At 36.9% G+C, this 17764-nt stretch overlaps 1 protein-coding gene across 5 annotated transcripts in view; it reads left to right on the forward strand.

The window, feature by feature from the left end:
• Nucleotides 1-17764, forward strand: part of ttll5 (tubulin tyrosine ligase like 5) — a 64990-nt gene that overhangs the window by 2064 nt on the left and 45162 nt on the right. For 4 of the 5 annotated variants that reach the window (XM_023352422.1, XM_023352426.1, XM_023352424.1 and 1 more), the window contains 11 exons: nucleotides 1646-1755; nucleotides 1859-1941; nucleotides 2579-2685; nucleotides 2949-3079; nucleotides 3890-3972; nucleotides 5596-5665; nucleotides 5741-5825; nucleotides 8385-8486; nucleotides 8601-8692; nucleotides 8800-8907; nucleotides 17617-17698. In XM_023352422.1, the coding sequence (XP_023208190.1) occupies nucleotides 1646-1755; nucleotides 1859-1941; nucleotides 2579-2685; nucleotides 2949-3079; nucleotides 3890-3972; nucleotides 5596-5665; nucleotides 5741-5825; nucleotides 8385-8486; nucleotides 8601-8692; nucleotides 8800-8907; nucleotides 17617-17698 (1053 nt within the window). The remainder of the gene's footprint in view (nucleotides 1-1645; nucleotides 1756-1858; nucleotides 1942-2578; nucleotides 2686-2948; nucleotides 3080-3889; nucleotides 3973-5595; nucleotides 5666-5740; nucleotides 5826-8384; nucleotides 8487-8600; nucleotides 8693-8799; nucleotides 8908-17616; nucleotides 17699-17764) is intronic. The other variant, XM_023352425.1, reaches the window with a different exon arrangement.

A 17764-nucleotide genomic window follows, 5' to 3' on the forward strand; every position in this document is an offset into this window, starting at 1 on the left:
AATAAAGTATAGCTACTGTGCTAGTATTTTTGCTTTTTAACCTTATCTTGTCTTTTGTATTAGGAGGAATCAATAATTTAGAACAGGGCAATGTACAACAATCAGGCAACACGTTACACTGAATAATTCAAAGCAACACTACATATAACTTTACAGATACTACTAAAGATTCTAGAGCCCAAAGTGAAGCCTGTGTGCTCTGAATGAACATACATTAATAAATGTAATTTTCCAAGAGTCCAAGACAGAAAGCAGTATAACTTTAGTGTTTTTTTTAAATTTTGTTCCATGAAAATAGTATTAGAGAGATCTTAAATATAAGAATTATTAGCTGTGTTGAGTAAAACACAAAATAATGGTTTCAGGTTGGCATGGTAGTTAGTTAACAACACATTTTTTTATTGCAGAACTGTGCAGACTATCCATTGTCTTGCTGAGAAAAAGAAGGACTTGCTTGTGTGAAATTTACAATTGATAAAAAAAAGAAATGTTAACCTTTTCTTAACAGTGTTTGCTACCTATATTTGGTCTTAGTTTCAGCTAATAAGGTACAGTGATAGTGTTGTGTACATCAATTTTAAAAGTTTGCTGAAAGTTTTCTAGCATATTGTTTGCTGGTCCCTCATTTTCAGTTGGAAGTATTTTCAAGTATCTTTTTTTCAATGCCTTTCTTAACAAGCAATTTAAGTTTCAACGAGATTCAGTTGTGATCAGACTTTTATTTTTATCTGATATATCCATTTAAAATATCAGAATAGTTTGGCAAGTGTATTCATCTTGATATCTCAGTGAAACTTATTTTCCACACAGTTTCACATAGTTGCTTTGAAAACTGGATGGAGGAATTGTTTACATTTCACCCGCTTTATCTGTACCGGTCATACCTGATTGAGTCGCATTTCATCACTGTCATACCTTATCTTATATTTGCTATGTGATATGCATGTCACTTCTAGTACTGTGAGATGGTTTGGAGTTTTGTATGAGGGTGCGTTAGTACAGTGAGGGGATGCAGTTGTTACTGGCCTTGCCAGATTGTTGTCTTTATCTAGCTCAGATGTTCATGCTTTTTAGTAATGATAAGGCATTTTTATAGTAAAAACCATGGTTACACAACAGCTGGGTTCTTGCACAGAAATTTAAAACTGAAATGGATAACATTAACTATTTCCCTTTAAAACAAAACAGAAAAGATTTATTTCTACTGCTACTAAAATATTTTAACATATTGAGTATTTTATAAATAAACTTATCGTAATTATATCTTACTAACAATGATGTGAAGTATTCCATAACTCTGTCTTTTGCAACTTTAATGATTTACAAAAAGCATTTTTTTATCCTTTTAAACAGGTAAAGGCTTCTTAACAGGTAAAGCAGTCTTTACCTGTTACAGTGCTACAGTTTGGCTATTAAACAGAGCAAAACAAAGCTTCTTTCATATTATGAACACAATGAATCCATGTAGTTGAAAAAAACCATGTTACACTGACCAGCAACCATCCTGTGCCTAGTAATGGCTGATAAAATTTTGGGCTATAACATTTAAAGTGGATCTTTGTTATATGATTACAACTTTTCTTATTAATTACTCAGTAATGTTTTTACTCACTAGGTTTTTATGTCGTATGTCTATTTTTCCAAGTAGAGAACATCCTTGCATTGCATGGAGTGGCATTAGCAGGACAATCCCAGTTATTGTTTTTCTACCAGAGGCTGTTGTTTCAAAAAACAGGCGTATCTGCTCTGTTGGAGGTACAAACATTTAAAGTTATACAAAAGCACATTTTAAATGTAGAGCATCAATAAGTTGGACAATCAAAATTTTGCTTGTCTCTTGTGTGTTTCCTTTCGCCAGAGAGATATAATATGTCCTTCAAGATTGTTCGCACAGATAGCCGCCTAGTACGACGAATTCTCATCAATCATGGGTTTCATGAGGTAATGCTCATTCTTCATTCATGTAGCTTTAAAAGATTTGTGTCCCTTAGAACGAAAAGCAAACATTTAGCTTTTTCTTTTATCTGTTTACTCCCAATGCAACTATCAGAGCTGCTCTGGACAAAACAAAATTACACATTCAAAGTATTAGTTTTGGTTCATCAATGGGTGCAATCCTATGTTTGGTTAACCTTTAAAACTCTTTTATATTTTAGTCATGTGCTTGTTGACTTTCATTTGATCAGTGATCAAATTAACATGGGTGTCTGCCACTAAAGATACACTCTTTATTACAAACATATGGTGGTAGCCCCAAAAACAGAGTAGTTGTTTGAATTTTGTATTCTGATAAATATTATTTTTTAGTAAATATTGTGTTTAGTGTAAAACTGAGCAAAGCATTCTCAAGGCAAAATGAAAATCTTTGGATTGGTTGTTTTTCTGATGTAATTTTAAATGTCCATGCTGTAATTTTGTCCATTGGCCATGGAGTGATCTGGTTCTGAAATTCACATAATTCAGTGCTGGTCTTGGATTTTATTTTATAGTGCATGGTAGTGATTTAACTAACTTTATTTTAGTGATTGCTTTATGAGATGTGATTCAGCGCAAGTCAGCCCAGGTTTCTGTCATTCAGGTTCACCCAAACAGTAACAACTTCAACCTGATGTGGACTGGATCTCACCTCAAGCCTTACCTACTACACAGCCTTCAAGAGTTCCAGAAGGTCAACCACTTTCCTAGGTACGCTGAAATACCCGGGGTACTGTTACTGGTTTCTGTATTATAAATAACACTACTAATCCCTTCCAAACCCTGCAGTTCAGGCAATGTATTTTTTGGCTTCCCCTGCAACACACATTTAGTTTGGACTGGTGCCTCTCTGAAGTATGAAATGAATCACACTGTCAGGCAGGGGGTGTTCTATGACTGTCATCTATTTCTGTATTTGTTATGTCATGTCAAAGTAGAGCACATTTTAAACTGAAATCTCTGCTGATTTCCAGGTCATATGAATTAACTCGCAAAGACCATCTCTATAAAAACATCCAGCGGATGCAGCAGACTTATGGCTTCAAAAACTTCCATATAATTCCTCAGACCTTTGTGCTTCCCTCTGAGAGCGAGGAATTTCGCAGTAAGACCCTCACCTGATTCACTTAGCTTAGGCAGACCTGCCTTTATGATGTGGAATGCTTGAAAAAGCATTAATATCCCTTCAACTTTTTTCACATTCAGTCATATTACAACCATAGACTTCAAATTATTTAATTGAAATTTTACACAATAATTGTGCCTAATTATGTAGTGGTGGAGGGAAGAGATTAAATGGTTGTTTACCAATAAAATGGTGAAAAGTATGATTTACATTTGTATTTATCTCCATCTAATATAACAGCCCGTAATAAAATCCATTAAAACCATTTAGCTCAACAAGTCACTTGATTAGCAAATGAAGCTCCACAGTGTGTAATTTACTCTCAGCACAAATAAAGCTGTTTTGTGAAGGTCTCAGTGGTTTGTTACAGAACATTAGTCTACAAACAGCATCACCAAGGCAAATAAACACAGCAGGCAGATCACAGATAAAGTTGTGGGGAAGTGTGTTGGTCAGGTGACTCTAAATTAGAGCGTGTGTCAGAGAACTGACCCTGCATATCATCTCGAACACAACATCCACACTGTAAATCATCATGCTTTTGAGATTAATCCTACAAAATGCAGAATTTTATTTCTAAAAATGTTTGACAACCATGTATAATTTTCCTCCTTCATAATACAAAAAAAAAATTCTGTTGGTTTATCACATAAAACCCCAATAAAATATATACAAATATGTGGCTATAAGAATAAGTTGAAGGGGTGTAGAAACTTTTGCAAGATACTTAATTTTTCATAGCATCTGACATCTGTAGCGGTTTTCAAAAATCCTCTTTGTCCCACTCAGATTGTTTTGCTAAGGAGAAGGGACCATGGATAATTAAACCAGTGGCATCTTCAAGAGGACGGGGGATCTATTTGGTCAGCAATGTAGGTGAATTTCACTTTTTAAAATTGTGCAATTTCCAACTCCAAAATCCTCAAATGCGGACATAAGATCAGATGAGCTAATTTACCAACGTTGACACCAGTTTTAAAGACGAAATTCTTTAATTTGAGCTGCAATTTGTTGTCATCCTCACATTGCAATGAGCTGATGAAGGTCAAATTGAGTGTGAACGCCTTAAAAAACTTCAAAAATAAGTAACTGATCTATTTGCTTTGGTAACTCAAAAAGCAGGAGTAAACCTTTTGCCTTAGCAAATTTGCAATGGGACAGGTATACATCAGTTTGTACCCAACAGGTGAATATTTCTCAGAATGGATCAGAACCAAAATAAATTGGATTAGAATGTAAAACAAAGTATACAGATGTGTGCAATTTAACACGACATGATATTTGGGCACTTTGATGGCAATTTTTCTTAATATTTCACAAGAACTAAAAATAAACTGTAGTGGTTTAATGGCATAGTTACAAAATAGTTTGAATATATGTAAGAAACGTCAGTAGAGAAGTTGAAATTGTGATACGAGTTGGAGAAGGGATGATTTACTTAAAGCCGTTTAAATTTCATTGTTTTGTTTTCCATTTTATTTGTTTCTCATTTGTTTTGCTAACTAATATTCTTCTGTTTTCTCTGCTCAGTTTTTGGTTTGCTTAAAACTGTTTATTTTTTTGGAAGTAACAAAATATTTTTGTTTAATTGTGTATCAAACATGAAGTTGTAGTAGGAGAAAAGCTTAAAATAATTACAGAACAGGACCAATGTGATTTAAGAAAAAATACTTTAGATAGTGACAATAAATTACCACATACGGTTCTTGAAACAGAAGATACTGAACCTCCCTTTTTATATAAATGCCCTGGTGTCAGTCATTTTTTTTCTGTGTCTTACTAATTCATTTGTAAGCACAGATTTACATTAGTTGTGTGGGAGTAAAGTTTGCGCTCACGGACGTGAAAAATGTTGTGTGAACCCAGGGAGTCACTTTGCCAGATGTTATCTGACTGTGGGGGTTGCGCAGATACAGTTGTCTTTGAAATAAGTTTCAACCAGACATTAATAAGCCCAGTGGAGTAAATCACACGCTTCCAAGGACTTGACTCTCAGAGGAGGCCAAAAAGGTTCTCACTCTTGGAAAATACATCCACGATTCTTCTTCTCAGGCATTTTTATGCAATGGTGGAAAGAATGTCAGCTTGATATTTGGAGAGAAGAAAGAAATACGTTTGTTTTTTTGGTTTGGTTTTGCTCTGAACTCCTGCCAGCGCTGGGGTTACTCTACCCCCTCCCTTCCAATCTCAACTCAACTTCACCACCTGCAACACATAAATGACCCATCTCCCAGCACCAGATTGTGTTTTTATAGGCTGTTATTGAAGGTTGACCTGCTATGACCAGCGTCGCAGAAAAGTCTCCCCATGTGACAGTCCTTTGATGTTCATGATTAACTGCAATGTCGTGGCAGCTGCTTGGAGTTGATATTTTAATGTTGTTTTATATGAATGAACTTGCACATTATTTCTTTAACTCCAAGATGAAATACTGACTGCATATCTTCTTTGTGTGTTCTTCTTGTTGTCGCCTTTGTGTTGCTTCTCATGAATAGCCAAATCAGATTTCAATGGATGAAAACATCTTGGTGTCTCGCTACATAAATAACCCCCTATTAATCGATGGTAAGACATAGTGGATATTTTGACTGTTGAACACTAAAACTCTTTATGATCAGTCCTCGTTGTTTTTGCTTACAGAGTTCAAGTTTGACGTTCGTTTATATGTAGTGGTGACATCCTTCAACCCGCTGCTCATCTATGTCTATGAAGAGGGTCTTGCTAGGTACGTGTATGTAGGTTTTCAAATACTTATGTAATAGTTACATGTCGATGATCACATTGTTTTCTTTAGTAGAAATATACTGTAATATTAAATGCATGCTATTGTGTGTAGTGGTAAAGCTTCTAAATTGAAACTACAGTACCTCCCCAATGAAGGAGGTACCATAGGTACATTATTGGTAGATATGATGACAAATTCAACTGTTGCAGCCACTAGCCGACTTTGTTGCTGTCTGATGCAGCTAGAGTTGATAATTAAATTGTTACCACCCTTATTATATATGTATATTTTATTAATTTTTTTTTTCTTTTGTACCCCTCCAGGGGGTCTTTTGTGGGCTCTAGTGTCCCTTATATGAAAGTAGGCTGACAGGAAAAGGGGAAGGTTATTTTAATAACAAAAACATCAAACTATGATAACAAAATCCAAAACATGGAAAACATAAAGCACTGCAAGGATCACAAAGAGGAAAACTAGTAAACCTTGTTGAGACAATCTAGTAACTTCTCAAATTATAATCCCGAGCAATATATCAAATATTTAAGTACTAAACTTAAGAAAGCACCTGGAATCTGTTAGCTAAAGAATGAACAAAAGCCACAGTACCACTGATCATGACAGTAATTTTTTAGCAGAGTCTCTCAGTCCCCATGACTGTGCCACCAATATCTGGTGGCACAGTTATTGGTACCTCCGTACTTTCTACATCACTCCTTTACCAATTGACCAACACAGTTGTCTACTATAACATTTCACGGGGTTGAACCATACAGGAAGATGTTTCCTTAAGGGTTGGCTCTGGATTAGTGGGAATAGCAATTGTCTGACAACACAAATTTCTGCCTATTTCCACAAAGCTCTTCCTTACAGCTGCAGTCTCCAGCCAAGCTTCCGCCTCATACAGTACTCCTCCCCTGAGCCTTCCCTACACAACTTCAGCAGACTAGCTGTAGCAATTGGCAAACATTTTGTGAAATTGCGTTGTCTGAGCTTATGATATGAACTACTCCTCAGTCCAACGCTCCTAAGAAAAATTGTAAACAGCTTAATGGAGAAAGTTTGTTGTGAAGCTTCTTAAAGAGACAGGACAATTTCAAGGCATCAAATTGTGAAATCAAATTTCTTTTAAGTTATGTTTGATGTATGCAGAATTGTATAACAACTGAAGGTAACAGAGTTACTTGCATGTGTTATAAAATGTCACAGTCACTTGACATTATGCATACAGAAAGATGCAAAGACCTATTTTCATCGTATTTCTTTAATGTGCAAAGTGACACCAAAGGCAATATGTCCCACTCTTTATTCAACATGTAAGCTGTAAATAATTGTGATAACTTCAACTTCATATTTACATATACATGTTAAAAACCATTTGAAGTAAAAGGAGATCAGTTTTATGTGGACTGATGGATGATATGCTTTTTGTACCCCTTTAGCTTACATTATGCTTTGTTTAATCTCTGAGTCATAGCTCTATCACCTGAAATAAATGTTCAAGAAGAAAATAAAAATGCGAACTCTAATGGTACTAAAGTGTTTTAAGTGTTTTTTTACTATTGCGAATTTCACTCTGGGATTAATAAAGTATATCCATTTATTCATTATACACTGCAAATTCACATCAAAAGTAATTTCTGAACACTATCTTTGCTAACGTGTTTAGCTCTAAATAAATCAAAATAAATCCAAATAAAGCAAAATTATTATGTATTGCTGATTATAATGACATTTTGTAGCATGTTTTACAATACATGCTATGTTAAGGTACAGGTTTGAGCAATCTACCAGTTTGTTAAATTGTGCTTTAAGTGTGGATTTAAATTCTGTAGGTAGTTTACTGTTTACGTTTCTTATTTATTAAGCTTTGTTATTACCTGTTAGATTAATCATAGTGATATTCTTTCTGTTTCCACAAGAGGGCACCCCAAGCTTTAGAAAGCAGCCTCTGTATCCAACTGCTGTGGTGATGTTGAAACAAAGCACTCCATTGTTTCAGTTGTAGGATGTGCTAATCAAATGTTATTATTATTTGTTTTGGTTATTGTTTAGATATCATCTGAACATAACTCAACAGAAATTCTTAATTTTCTTTTTTATTATTTGAAAGTAATAACGTTTTTCTAAGTTAAACCATAAACAGACGATGAACTGATACAGGTAGGCCAGGAGAGGGAAGATGATTTAGTGAATAGCTGGCTCCTCGCCTCGCTCTGATAGAAGTATGTGCTCATGCTGGAAACACCGTGCCACTGCCCTCTTATTTTGCTGGCTTCATTATCAACTGTGAGCAATAAATCATGGCCAAGTTCTGAATCCTGCTTTTATCTCCTGACATTCCTTTGGTGGTGTTGATATTCAGGTACGCGGTGGTGTGCCAAGGAATTTTCATTATAGCACATGTGGCACCCACTGCTCTGAAACTCTATTAGAGTCTATTTTCCCCCTTACGCGTCGCAATTATTAAGTCAAGTTACAGCTTCATGAATGTAGAAGAGAACTTGCATTCTTTTTTCCCCTTTATCTTGAGTTTAAAAAAACAAACCTTTTTCTCCATAGGTTTGCTACAGTTAAGTACGATCAGACTACAACACACATCAAGAACAATTTCATGCATCTCACCAACTACAGTTTGAACAAAAAGAGCAGTGATTATGTCAGGTAAGCTGCTTCAGTGCCTCATAAATCTGTTGAGTGTGTTGCTTTTAAGGGAAGCCTCCTGACTCATCCCTTTACCTCAGCTTTGGTCTTTGAAGTGCATTTCTTCCCTTTCAGCTGCGATGACCCTGAAGTTGAGGATTATGGGAACAAATGGAGTATGAGTGCAGTGTTGAGGTATTTGAAGGAGGGGGGAAAGGACACCACATGTGAGTGAAGCAGTTTTATTTTTATTGAGGATTTTTTTTGCATCTAAGACTTCATGAGTTTTATTGAATCACATTTAAACAATTTATTCCCATTTATTCCCTTCTAGTGTTGATGAGGCAAGTGGAGGACCTCATCATCAAAGCCGTGCTTAGCGCCGAGCTACAGATAGCCACTGCCTGCAAGATGTTTGTTCCTCATAAATCAAACTGCTTTGGTAATTTTTTCAATTTTTCTTTGCATTATTCTATGTCCATCCTCTACAGTCAATCCCTTCTTCTTGAACTCTTATAACCATGACAGAATCCAACTTTCATGTAGTCTTCAGGGATTTTTTATTTTTTCTCCCCTCCAGGGGGTCTTTTGTGGGCTCTAGTGTCCCTAATATGAAAGTAGACTGACAGGAAAGGGGGAAGGGTCCGGGAATCAAACCCGCGACGGCCGCGTTGAGGACTCAAGGCCTCCAAACGTGGGTTGTGCTATCCCCTGCGCCACCACAGCACGCCCGTTTGTGCTATTTTTAAAACAGTTCACGCATACTCACAAACACAGCAAGGAGATACACACTGATCTCATCAATCTTTTTCTCTGTAATTATATTTATGCACTGACATGAAAGAAATGTGTTCTGTCGAAAACAACCGCAGTAACCCACACATGAGACCAAATCAACAAAATTATGACTACAAATTGTGTGTAATAAAGTGAAACAGCACAGGGAATAAGTTTTACACATATTTTCTAAAATTGTATTATTAGAACAATTTATTGTATTTTTATATTTAATGTTCAGTAAAAAAGCCTTTTTTGGCGATTGTGGCTTCAAGTGGAGAAACTATTTGCATGTATAGCTCAGGTGTGATTCTGAACCTTTCTTCCGTCGTTTAATCTCACATGTTCTGGAGAACTCTTCTATTCATGTCATGTTGAGGTTTTATCGAACAACTTGAAGGATCCAATTGCAGAGCCTGACTGTGACAGAGTTCTGTAATAACGGCCAACAAGGTTAAGCTACGGACGGGGAGGAGTCACAGAAGAGCAGACAGAATAACGGAAAAATCCAGCAATGAACAATGAAAAGCCAGGAGCCTAAATACCAAGGCAGGGAAAGAAAATGACAAAGGAATCAGATGAACTAATCACAGGAGATGTGGTACAGCTGTGGCAGAAGGAAAACATTGAGACTGTTGGAGGGAAATTAATTACCCAAAGCAAGCTGGAACTATAAACCAGAATGAAAAGACTAACACATCTAGGGGAGATAAATCCACATGCACAAAAAAACAGGAATAAATTGAGAAAGTAAACAAAACTGAAGAAACTGTGATCACACATAAATAATGATCACAAATAAATAAGGTGAATATTGCAAGATCTGTATAACCATCACAAATAAGTGATCAGAAAACAAACACATGAAAAATAAAACCCAAAACCCAAAGATCATAACCATTCACTTTGATCTTCACTTCTTTCCACTGTATTTCAATGAGATTCTCTGAGACAAATAGCGAGTTTCGTTATCTGAATTCATGGGATCTTTATCTTGCTGAAATGTCCAAGATTCTATTTTCGATCCTTACCAGAAATGTTTCAGTAAATTTGTCCATTCATTTGTCCTTTTTTCAATCATTAGAAGTCCGCTCGTACCATGTGGTAAAAATAACAGCCCTACACCATGATGCTCCCTCCTCAAAACTACATTGTTGTAATTGTGCTTTTGGGTGATGTAGAATGTCATTTTGCTCCTCCAAACATCTTGTGTGAAATTTCGGTCTAATCCGACCACATTTTATTCTCTCTGTATTTTACTGTTTTAACCAAATGTTCCTGTACAAACTTGTAGTCTTGTGCAACAAATGTGCATAGTAGTCTTTGTGGTTAAGTACATTTCTTCAAGTTTATATGGAAAAACTGTTTTGCTAATTCCAGGTTATTCTGAGGCTTTCTGTGCGTGGTCCTCAACTTTTCAATTCTTGCTGTTGTTTTCTTTTAGTTCTCTGTCAGATAGTTTCCTAGAACTACCTGGTAGGTGGCTGGTTTATACAAAAATAATTTTTTCTCACACTTCCAGACAAAGGTCCATTTGGTGTTCACCCAAACATTCACAATTTTAGAAATGGGGCCTAAACAAAATCTGTGTGTTTGGCAACAATGAGATTGTTATTCCATTCTAGTGTTGATGAGGCAAGTGTAGGCTCTCTCAAGTCTGAAGGTCTTGAGAGAGCTTTTTGCTTTTACCCATTATGAGATGCTTCTGACTTGATACCCTTTGTATAGGTCATCAGGTATGACTGAACAGCTGATAGAAGACAGGATTGCTTTCTAAATACTGACAGAATTTAGTAATTCTCTGAAGACGTCATGACGCTATTACCAACAAAGTCTTTTCTACTATTTCATACACATACAAATTCCCTGTGTCATTCCACTTTAATACAAATAACTTATAGACCAGTTTGGTTTATTTGCATGGATTACTTTGATTTTTTTTTACCAACATTTTGCATGTGAACAGGGTAGATGGAAATATATTAATAATTACCTGATATGCTCAGTAGTTATTTAAAACACTGTAGGAAGATAGCCATACACGGCACACCCTTTACATTTCCTTTAAGTTTCAAATGGTCAAGCAGTTCCTTAATAATTTTTTGCCCCTGGCTCCATGCTGAGGTAGTAGAGGCTTCTTGCCTGGTCCTGCCTTCTAACTGGCCGTCGGCTTGTTGAGGACCTGTCGACTGAAGCAAGAATTTGCTTCCTCTCTTCGTTTGCCATTCAAGCTTTGCCTGATTTAGGCTGACTGTTTTCTTGGCTAGTCTTGCTCAGCGGCGGGCTCGTGTGAACTCCATTTTGGAGCCATTACCGATGTTAGTATTGGCACTAATTGTCTGCGCTCTTTCTGAGTCTGGCAGCCTTTCTGAGATTTTGGGGGTTTGAAAGTGAGCACATTGGCTCTGATTCCCTCAAGCACCACTGTCTCTTTCTCGGTCTCTTTTTCCTTTTTCTTACTGTGTCTTTTTGTTTAAAAATCCCCCCCCTACCATTCACCCTCCCTTTTCCCCCCTGCTCGCACTCAGTTTCACCTCTTAGATGCCAGAAAAATAGAGGCTTCCCGAGACATAATAGCTCTCTGATTGGTGGTTGTTTGGGCTGTATTGGGCGCGTAGCTGCATGGACTCAAAATCACAAAGTCGCCTGCATAAAGATGCAATCTGCACCCACAGCATCACTGCTATGTTGAAAACAGCGTTAAATTAAGGTGTGAATGTTGTCCCTGCAAGAATTTACAGGGAAATGTAGCCTATCTAATCTCAACTTGCTTTTCAGTCATCCACATTAGTGGGACATGATGGCAATCTGAACCTAAATGTTTGTAAATTAACACATTAAGGTTTACTACTTATTTTCAACAGCGTAAACAATATATCAAACTCCATGATGAGCTGTTCATTTAAAAAAAAAAAAAAAGATAAATACAAGTCTTTGTAGGCATTTTCAATCAAATCTTTTTTAAGCACATTGAAACACCACATCCCAAAACAAACAATTGAAAGTTTTAAGAGACTTTTACACTAGAAAAGGTTACAATACCTTAAAGACTGTAGAGTTCAATCATCCAGGCAAATAGAGCTACTATAAGGGTGAATTCAAGTCCATAATTCCTCCCCCTCCACTGCAGAGATCTGTGGCCAGAGATAACTTTCAGAATAAAATGTGTCATTTTTGAGATCAAAAAGATATTCAGGGTACTATCACGACAGCTGCAGTGTCTCATTTTAACACTAGCTATCATGAGTCATAAATTAATCACTTGGACAACCTGGTGCAAAAGAACTGATCTATATTACATGTATATCCATGTATAGTGACTTGCAAAAGCTTTTGTACCAGTTTGCTTCTTTGCATTTTCTTACATAATGACTACAAACTTCAGTTAACTTTATTGGGATTTTATATGAAAGACCCATACTAGGTAGTGTAAGTCTGACAACGGTGGAAATGAAGTGATTTCTCTGCCATTGCTATTTTTCAAAGAGTGATGGGGGTAAACATTCAGTCCGTAGATGTTCAATTCTGATACAAAGCTGCCCTAAACACTTGCTGCCAGTGTTGATTCTACAAAATATTGATTTTGAGGGGCTAGTGTAATTGAATACAATTACACTAGGAGTTTAAATCACCACCTTTGTTACGATACAATTTTACATTTGTTTGGATGATGATATTACGAACTCTGCAATGATACAATTTTAATTCAGTTCAGCTCAAGTCTGCGATCAATATGATGCACATGTAACATGAGTATTTACATCTACATCAACTTAGAAAACAAGTCAAATATGATTTTACAATTTTATTTCAAAATTATTGCGGGCATTTATATTTAGAATTTTTTTTTTATTTTGCTACATTTTTTATTTTTTTAAAAGCTGATAAATGTATTATTTTCCTTCCCCATTTCTATTAAACGCTTCTTTGTGTTGATAATTCCCATAAAATACCAATCAAATACAGTGAGGTTTATGGCTGTAACTTGACACAATGTGAAAAATCTTAAGGAGTATAAGGATGTTTGCAAGGCACTGTACCTTCAGAACAAAAGCAATTAAGTCTAGCACTTTTGTTTAAGACGCATAATAAAACGTGGTCTGCTCTGAACATGTAGACTATCTCACTTCAGCCCTATCGGTTTACTGTTGAATCAAGTGTAATTTTGTTGTCTACAGATGGCCCCAAGGTAGTTAATTATAGCATTCATGGTGTGTCTACAGGATTAAGTTTCTAAAGACAGACACTGACGGTTCCAGAGGACCACCCTCATCCTCTCCCTGTTAATCTGTCTCTTCGTGTGCTCATGTTGCATGCAAGCTCCCTCTCTGGGTCTGAGTATATGTGTAGTGTGAGTATAGGGACATGCTTGAACCCGCATGGAGCGTGTTGTCACATACGTAAAGGTCTGTTTCATATCCTGGAGTTTATTCTAATATGTTTGTGTGATGGATCCATGTCGCTTTAATAAAACCTCTCAAAGTCCTAAATTCTGTACTCCACAGTTTCCTCCTTTTCTTGTTCTCAGTATGTTCTCCCACTCTATAACCTACAATACCCCCATGCTTCTTTTACTGCCGGGCCTCAGCAGCTGTTTATAATAGTAAACTGTGTTTTTACTGATAAAAGTAGTAATTATTTTGTGTTTTTTTATATATATATACAATCTCTGGCATGTCTGGAGAGAGAGCCTTGCAAAATCATTAAACACGTTATAATCCTAATTTACTTCAAATTCTTCCCTTTGATTTTAAAGTTTATTAATGGCTTTAAAACAATAGGATTTCTTCCCTTTTTCTCAAATTATACTGTGCATCTACATGTGCGTACAATAAAAACTCTTTTTATAGCTCAGTAATGTCTCATGTGGGATGACATAAAAACTGTTTTTACGCTCTAAGAAGTGTATATGGGTGTATGAGTCTTTCTGCAGGGAGAAAATGCCACCCATGCAGCTCCTCACCGCTGCTGTGTGATTAATGGACAGGCTTTTTGCTGAGAGATGCTGATTACGAGATGTTTTGACTAAGATCTGATTAGCCAAGCCAAAGGCCTATTTTATTACACACAAAACATTCCACTTACTGGTCCTGTGTTCCACCAAGCGTACCTCATTAAGTGCTGAGTGTTGGTTGGATCAGCCCCTCTATGAGCGTCTCTCTGTTTCAGATATTTTCCCAGCAGTGCAGGGTTTGCATCCCCTGCGATGACAGTGTAGCTGCTGTGTAAGCGATTAATGGTTTAGTTCCTCCTATCACAATAAGACTACAGAGTGCTTGCTAGAACTTTAATTTGTTGTCCTCCAAGGGTTTCCACATCTGCTATGCTTCTTCCAGCAGCAGTGAAACAGTTTAGCTGCCATGATTTATCCCAGTATGACGCGAAAGTAATTCAATTGTCCCATCGCATGAAGAAAGCACACTTGAAAGATGCCCTTGTTATTGTGGGCTACCAGGCTCAGTGGCCAGGGTGGGGTGATCATTGTTTTTGGGTGTTTGTCTCTTGTGGTGAACTTTTCCAGCGGCGCCCCTCCTATAATAAAGAAAGAAAATGCTCTTCATCATCCCTTTTTTTTTCTGTCACGGTTGTCCTGTCCTCTCCCCTCTCTCTTTGAGGGGTGTGATGTAGATGTTGAGCGCCTCACAACTGCTTGTCTATGATGCTTGTTGTGGGCTGTCTGTGGGCACATTTAAAAGCGCTCCCCTGGCAGCGGTTGAGCCACAGAACAAACGTGTCTGACATTTAGCTGCTCAGCAGGCTCGCGGGGCATCGGTGGCGTCTGCTTCTAATTGAGGGAAAAATTTGTGGCACATGGAGTCTGCTTGTCGGAGGCTGGTGAGGTGGTTGCAACACCTCCCCATTTTCCCCCAGCTGTTGTGCCACTGATGAGGCAAAGCAGGCTCAAAACCTCAATTATTCTAGCGCTCTGTTCATCAACACTAATGTTTTATGATACATACACTCCTTCTCTCCTTGTTTCATGTCGTCTGTATGTGTTTTTTTTTTTCCTTCACTGAATTGAATAGAATAGGATTAGCTGACAAGTGGAAAATAAAATCCTGTAAAGTCTTGCACTGTTTAACATCAGGGGGTCCTGTCCATCTTGTGCAGATGTATTATAGTCCCTGGCTCATGAATGGATGGCAGATTTACTTTCTTTCCATCAGTAAGAATCAGTTTGAGTTTATGCGATTTACACTCCTTAATACAATAAAGGCACAATGCGTTTGAAATATTTTAGCTTGATTAATACAAAATACATACTTGTGTGGATTCCAGTCCTTGTTTTCATAGAAAATTAGAGAGGACATGGTGTACTTTTTGGAAACATGATTTTAAAAGTCAAAGTAAACAGTAATTATTTATTATAAAAGTCAAAAATATACAGCATACAACAAGGTTATCAAGGTTACTAGAGATGCAGTGACCAGAGATCTTTTTTAAATGATCTCCAAAAAAAACCCATTTTTGTCAACATGGTTCTTTCTGAAGAGTCTGGGATTTTCTTCATTTTCCAGATCCTAATAAGTATTAAAAAAAACCAGATGTGTGGAATATGTGACATTTTCCACACTTTTCCCTTTCCATGTTTTAAAAGAAATTAGTCTGTACTGAATAAATGCATTTGCCAAATATTTTAACCATTGATACTACCTGTTTTGTCTCTAGACAACCTTAAAGTTAGGTTGAACTGTACAAAGTATTTATACTTTGTCTAAAATGCACAAAAAACCCCCACCCCACTAAAATGCATTTTTCAGGAGATTTTACAAGAAAATGAGCCACCATTATGAAGAGTAGTTGTGAGTTCAATTCCAGCTTTCACCAAGGAAACCCCTGTATACCTTGATGCTGGCATACAGGGGTAACTATCAATGCTTACATTGATAGTTAAATCGTTAATAGAGACATGGGAAATAAAATTTGTCATTTTATGTCCAAATAATGTAAAACCACTTAAAAGGAAGCACATGAATTTTCTGTATTTCCACAAACTTTTTCAAATTTTTAAAAATCCCTACCAGTATTGATAAAAACAAATATCTTTACCAGATATCTGACTTCAAATATGGACACTTTTCTTCTTATTTAAGCAACCAATAATTTCTTTTTTTCTGATTAGTTTGCACTTTATTCATGTTCTAAGTTACAGTAACACCATTTGGTCAAAGTGGAATGGCTTAATTTTATCAGCGTTACCTTAGGTGCAATTTGAGGTCATTGCCGACTGTCATGCTGGGTTTTGTGTGTTTAACACTGGCATTGACCTGAGATGCTAGAGCAAACAGTGCTGTTTATTGCAGCTTTGAAACCGCCAACCCCCCCCCCCCCCCCCCCCAGCCTATTCTCAACACAGTCTATTCGTTTGAAGTGCCATTAGAAGGATTTTTCCTCCGGCATTTTGGCCGGGCGCTACCCTAACCCTGTAAAAGACTGTGGTTCCCCTGCACGCTTCTACTGGGGCCGGTGGCTTATTGGGTGACACTCCCCAGAGCAGTGTGAGGCTTTTCATATGGTGCATATACTCTGACAGCTTCAGTCAGCCAGTGAAACGGGAGAGAAAAATCAAGATGAAATGGATAATTTTTTTTTTCGTTTACTCTGTGAACTTCCTGACCACTTTGTGAAAGGCTTTTATTGTGTCACTCAGTGCTTAGCTGTTACTGGAGTGAAATACTGTATATACAATATGCTGCCTAAGGCTTTCTAATTCCCCAGGTTTTGCCACTTGGGACACACCCTCACATTTCAAGCTGTGCGTGTGATTTTTATCGAGATGGACATGATTTGACCTCAGGAATAAGTTGAAACTTTTTCTAATGGTCCTTAGAATCATTCACACGTCGTTGAAGGGTAGTGTGGATATTCAGAATTTCTAATCTTCTTCTTCTAAATATGATGAAGATTAAATACCAATCTATGCCAACCTCTATATTGACATAGATAGATATGCCAATATATCACTCTATCTATCCAGATGGTGGTGATTTTCTTATCCCCATCCTCTGGATTGTCCATCAGCTGTAAATTCAGTTCAATTCAAATGAAGAAATACCTTATTTATCCCAAAGGGAAATTGAATGTTACCTGTATCATGCAAATTGGATGTTGCAGTCAGTCTTGCAACAAATCAGGTAGATGCCTTTGACCGAAAACTGGTGCTGCATAACATTTTCATGACTGTCATGACATCAAAACCAGTGGGAATAATTGTCCAAACATGTATGAACCAAAAACGTATGAACCAAAGTCTACAGAAAGAACAAATCAGAACTAACATAACAGAGATACTCCAACATGCTGCCACCGTTCTAAACTAAATTAACTAATTAAAAATGTTAATTTATTCTGGTGATTGTCCTTCTTTCTGTAGAACTGTACGGGTTTGATGTCCTAATTGACTCCAACCTTAAACCCTGGTTGTTAGAGGTGAACCTTTCACCCTCTCTGTCCTGGTGAGTGACTCAGTTCTTTTCTTGTTTTACTTATTAGTAGAATCACTCATTTAGGATATTTTAATT

Source organism: Xiphophorus maculatus, chromosome 19 (genome assembly GCF_002775205.1).
Source record: "Xiphophorus maculatus strain JP 163 A chromosome 19, X_maculatus-5.0-male, whole genome shotgun sequence".
Lineage (NCBI taxonomy): Eukaryota > Metazoa > Chordata > Actinopteri > Cyprinodontiformes > Poeciliidae > Xiphophorus > Xiphophorus maculatus.